This window comes from Belonocnema kinseyi, chromosome 1 (assembly GCF_010883055.1).
Source record: "Belonocnema kinseyi isolate 2016_QV_RU_SX_M_011 chromosome 1, B_treatae_v1, whole genome shotgun sequence".
Lineage (NCBI taxonomy): Eukaryota > Metazoa > Arthropoda > Insecta > Hymenoptera > Cynipidae > Belonocnema > Belonocnema kinseyi.
In genome coordinates this window covers 142,000,878-142,006,512 of record NC_046657.1, presented here as the reverse complement: position 1 = coordinate 142,006,512, position 5,635 = coordinate 142,000,878, and the positions used below count along the sequence as shown (strand labels likewise).

At 31.5% G+C, this 5,635-nt stretch overlaps 2 protein-coding genes across 2 annotated transcripts in view; one reads left to right on the top strand and one right to left on the bottom strand.

Annotated features, from left to right (window-relative positions):
• LOC117176033 (zinc finger MYM-type protein 5-like) overlaps positions 1 to 5,565 on the bottom strand; it is a 39,657-nt gene extending 34,092 nt beyond the window's left edge. The window contains exons 1-2 of the mRNA XM_033366009.1: positions 5,264 to 5,565; positions 3,711 to 4,650 (exon numbers count right to left, since the gene is read on the bottom strand). Of these exons, the coding sequence (XP_033221900.1) occupies positions 3,711 to 4,638 (928 nt within the window). The 5' untranslated portion in view covers positions 4,639 to 4,650; positions 5,264 to 5,565. The remainder of the gene's footprint in view (positions 1 to 3,710; positions 4,651 to 5,263) is intronic.
• LOC117176037 overlaps positions 1 to 5,635 on the top strand; it is an 82,141-nt gene that overhangs the window by 73,844 nt on the left and 2,662 nt on the right. The window lies entirely within an intron of this gene.

Here is a 5,635-nt window from a genome sequence, read left to right as displayed (position 1 = left end):
GCCCAACAGCAAAGTTCACTATTTTTATATTTCGGAGTCGGCAAATATGCTGCACACACAGAAGGAACACTTGTGCAAATATGCACTCACTCGAAGTTTAGCGCCTGCTACTTCGGCAGGCAGACCACAAATGAACGCGGCCTTAACGACAATAGATGCTAGAGAGGTACCGCATATTTGTCGCAGTGGGAGTATATCTCGGACAAAGATAGCGGAAAATGCCAGCAAATAGAAAATGTTGGTGCAGATTCACACCAGTGTACGTCGAGAGGGTTAAATCAGCGAGAAAAATCTCTCAGAACAACACAATTTTAAAAGGTTTTTCTTATAATGGAAAAAATAAAAATAAATAAAATAATTACAAAATAAAAGTTGATCTAAATTGTTGAACTTTCAAGCCGAAAGACGAATTTTCTGTACAAAAATTGAATTTCCAAACCAAAATATGACTTTAGCAAAAAGTTAATATTCCAGGAAACTGATGTATTTTTACCCAACAAACATGAAATTTCAAACCAAGAAAATTCCTTTTTCACTAAAAAAAAGAGAATGTTCAAGTAACAAAGATAAATCTTAAAAAATGGAAAAGTTACATTTTGCGCGAAAAAATTAATTTTAAACAAAAAAAAGAAGGCTATTCGATTAAAAAGATTAATTTTCAACCAAAGATTTGAGTTTTCAACCAAAAATATAAATCTTCAAGAAGAGAATGATTCCTTAACAAAGTGATTCAGCCAAATTTTTGAAACAAAATATTTGAAAGCTCAATCAAAGAAGAATAGCAATTTATCTTTAAGTTAAACTTGCATCCAGAATAGATTGCAGTTAATTCTTCAACGTCAAAATATAAATTTTAAACAGAAAGTAAATTTTCTATGAAATAGTTTAATTTTCAACAAAACAGGAGAATATTCAGCTAAAAAGTAATACTTTTTAACAACATAACATTTTAACCAATAAAGATGTAATTTCTGCTAACAGAGGTGAATTTTGGAGGATATTAAACGACTCTATAGAATCTATAAAGTGTTAGGACATTTTAAATTACTCCAAGGGATTTTAGAAGATTTCAGAGATTTTTAATGATTTTAAGGGAATTTAAAAGCGCTCAAGGTATTTTAATAAATTTTCAAGGATTTCAGAAAATATCCGATCTCATGAAGTTTTACGGAATTTTATAATATTTCAATGACTTAGAAAGAATTTATTCACAAGAATTAAGAAATTTCATCGGATTTTAAAGATTTCCAAAAAGATCAAGGTGTTTGCGAAGATTTTAATCAATTCTGAAGATTCGAGAATATTTTTAAAAAATCCAAGGAATTTTCAATTGATTTAAATAAGTTCAAGGTATTTCAAATAATTTTGAAAATTTGCAGGTATTTCAAAAATTGCAATAATTGTTCGAGTGCTTGAAAAAATCTCAAAGGATTTCAAAAGATTTCATAGGATATATAAAATATATTACTATTTTTAATATATTACAATAATTTGAAGTAGTTCCAAAATATCTGAAAGATGTCAGGGTATTTTTAAAAATCACAAATAATTTTCAAGAGCTTTAAAAAGTTCTGGGCTTAAGATGGCTGTTTACATGGGATTTTGGAGACTTGTCGCCTAGGTGTAATTTCTCTGAAAGTATTGTGAAAAATATGACTTATGTGGTATGTCTGGGTTCGGAAAATAATAAGTTATAGATATGTGTTATCAAAAATGAAATAATGTTTATTATATTAAAAATATGATTCGTCAAAGTTACCTTACTTTTGAAGGCCAATTTTTCGGCTTTTAATGATTATATCGAAACTTGTATTTCGCAGAAACTTAGATAAAGTCTTTCTGAAAAGATTCGCATGTATGAAAGAATTATTGCTTTTAAATAAATGCTAAAAAACGTGCATAAACGAAAAGCATTTTTGGGTTAAATTGAAGGCAAGTAACCAGTGCCGTAACGGGAAATTTTGACGCCCTGGGCAAAAGTAGATCAGTGCGCCCTTCATATACCCCCCCCCCCCCCCCCCCCCCCCCCCCCCCCCAACTCTCCATGCAAAAAAAAATCATTTTAATTTCACGGTCAAGATTATAAATGCAATGAATTAGTAAAATATGATCATTTTACTTCAAATACATTTTTATAAAATTTACAATAATATGTAAAAATATATCAAAATAAGTATGACTAATTTCTAAAATCACAGTAACAAATTCTGTCTCCTTGCGTTCACGCTTGCAAATTCATCTATCATATCATCATATTTAAGGAATCTTGCGATTTCGATTTCAACTGACAACTTAGCCAAACTTGTTAATCGTATTTGTCCCATGGTTGATCTTAAATAGGTTTTGATTAACTTAAGTTTACTAAAACTTCTTTCATTAGAAGCAACCGTAACTGGCAACGTTAAAAATAAGCGCAGTGCAATGCACAGATTCGGATATGATTCAGTTAAATTGAAATCAAAAAACAGTTGCAACACATCTAAAGGTGAACAAGAAAAGAAGTCGGAAGTGAGCTTCGGCGCTTGATGTTTAAAGCTTTCGATTTCACATTGAATATCAAACTCGTCTAAATCCTGATCATATCTATGTGCTAATGCTTCTGCATCTTTTTTTTACATCTGCAACGCTTTTTTCTCTTAAAGTATCCCCATGAAGAAAGGAAAAATTGTTAACAACTTGTTTTGTTTCCGTGAAACGCATTTTATTTTTGTTAATAACGTGTCTAGAATCTTCAATTTCAGAATTAAACCCTTCACCACGCATTTTCTGTAAAGTATTGAAAAGTCCGTCGAGCAATTTCATCGACTTATCTAGTGTCATGCCTTTGGATTGTAATGCTTTGTTAATTACATTAATTTTTTGGAGAATTTTGTTCCAAATCAGAAGAGTACAAATAAATTGAAAATTCATTTGAATTATTAAACCTTTTGCGGTTGCCATAGCATCTGGATTTGACTGATCACACGAATATTTATGTAATTCTTCAAAAATCTCCGCAAAATGCAAACAAAAAGCTTTAATAGAATTAGATCTTGCGGACCACCTCGTATCAGATAAACGTTTTATTTTCAGTTTTAATTTCTTCATCAAATTTTTCCAACGCGAGGTTGAACCGGAGAAAAATGTGTACACTACTTCTATAATCCCAAAAAACGTGCCCATTTCTGGCGTAACAGAAGCTGCGTTATTTCCGACCAAATTTAAACTACGAGTCTCACAAGGAACGTACGTGGCATATTTATTTAGATTTAAAATTCGACTTTAAACTCCTTCATATTTTCCCGCCATGTTTGCCCCATTGTCATATCCTTGTCCTCTAACATCATTAATATTTAAGTTATCTTCTTGTAATTTGTCGAGAATTTCTGATGCTAAACCTTTTCCCGTCTTTTCATGAGACTCTATAAAGTCAATAAAACTTTCCTCTACACTAACTTTTTTATTTTGATCTAAGTGAACATAGCGTGTGATTTCAGATATTTGCTCTTTGCGCGATATGTCAGGTGTGCAGTCAAATAAAATAGAGAAATATTGAGCTTTTCTTATTTTATTTTTGATCACTTTTGAAACTCTATTACTCAATAACTCAATTACCTCGTTTTGTATTTTTGGAGAAAAATAAGATACAGAACGCTTTTTATGATTTTCAGTGCTGACTTTCAAAGTTGGATTATAATGACTGGCAAATTCGGTTAAATTTAAAAACATACCTGCTTCAGGATTTCCAATTTGTTCAACTGGTCCTCTAAGCGTTAGATTGTTTGAAGCACAAAATAAAATAACGTCAATAATGACTTTTAAAATTTCACGCCACTTCTTTTTTTCTTCCTCAAATTGACTGATTACGTAATCATCAATGAGGACATTATTTCTAATATTTTTTTCAAGAAGCTTCCACTTAACATAATTGTCACGATGAGCAATGGAATTTTCATGATCTGGTAATGTGGGACTCAAATGTTTCCAGTCATTAAATCCCTCCGCCGAATTCGCTAAATGCTTTGAATGATTAGAATCATCAAACACTAAGCAAGGAAAACAAAAAATTGCATTTTTATTTTTAAAATAAATAAGCCACTTTCTTTCAATTTTCTCGCCATTTTGTTGCTTATCTAAAAACCAGTCTTTTTTTAACCTTCTTCCCGATGCATTCTTTGGTAATTCCTTAAAATTTATGTCATTACCTTGATCTGAACCATGAGCAACAAGTATTTGTTTAATTTTATCAGACATTGGAGGCCACGAAGTTGGATCGTTATAATTTATAGATAGTGTGTCAATCGGAACTTTTGGCTCTTCTATGTTCTTTTCAGAAATTGGAAGCACTTCTGATGGTGTTGATGTTGGAAGTGGTTCCAATGATGAAGATGGAATAGCCTCTTCTGATGACAAAATTGTCGAAATTTGAAGTTCTTTTGATGAGTTTTGAATTGAAAGTTCTTCGGTCAATGCAATTACAGGTGTTTCCGCTTTATTTACTTGCAATATAAGAGGAGCCTCAATTGGAGCCAAAGTCGCTGCAGTAGAAATACATATATATTTGTCCATGAGCTTAGTACGATTTGCATTTTGTCTGTCTTCCTCTTCTCTTCGTTTCTTTAATTTTCTATATTCGGCACCCGATGGTCTCTTTGACATCGTTGATTTTATCTAAAAGAGGACTTTTTCTGAACTGAAGACAATGGTAGACTATATTTAAAACTTTCTAAATTTAAATCACGAAAAATCAGTGAAGTCTCACGGATACTTCTGGCCATTTAAATTGTTTAAAGTCCACAGCAAATACGTGCCTTTTAAGCTATTTCACTAACACTGTCATTGCTGAAAAAGTTGACCATCAGTAAAAAAATTATGTTGGAATTGTCAAATAAAATCAGAAAGCAGGTAGATTTAATTTTTTCAGCTGAAACTTCTAACAGTAATGCGTTTTTCATTTTCGCTAGTGTTAGTGAAATAGCCTAATAGCCTAATTCACTGCATAAGTTCTCTATGATTTCACAGGAAAAAAATAATAAACTAGCTGTGAATTCGATGTCGGGTGCTTTCAAGTTATAACAAAAAAACGAAGACATACACACACACACACACACATACACACACACTTATTAGTTCACACACTTATTAGTTCATTCTTAGTGATTTTTCACTGCTCAAGGTAACCGAAAGAACATTACTGACCACAGTTATGAAATTGTATGATTTTCAATACATTTTTACTTATAATTTTAAAAGCTGTGTACGTGTTACAATAATTAAAACTTACCTTTAAAAGATGCGATTTTCGATTTACGTATTTGAATACTTCATCAAGTATAAAGAAGAAAATTATTCACTCTACATATGATGTACGAGCTACGAACACATAAAGTTACACTAAAATCAAAAGTTGATATAATCTCCTGTCGCCCGACAAATCTTTAATGTTTATAAACCGACGAGTTAGCGAGCACCTGGATTATGAAGATATATAAACAACTTTTGAAACGACGCGAAGAGTGTGCCTTTATCAGAGTTCTCCAAACTGTGGTTTTGAGTTTCGTTTTTTTTTTTTTTTTTAATTTCTCGTGATTTGGACTGCATTTTTATTTGAAATAATTTCTCGAATAATATTAGTTTTTCATTTATTTCCTATTTC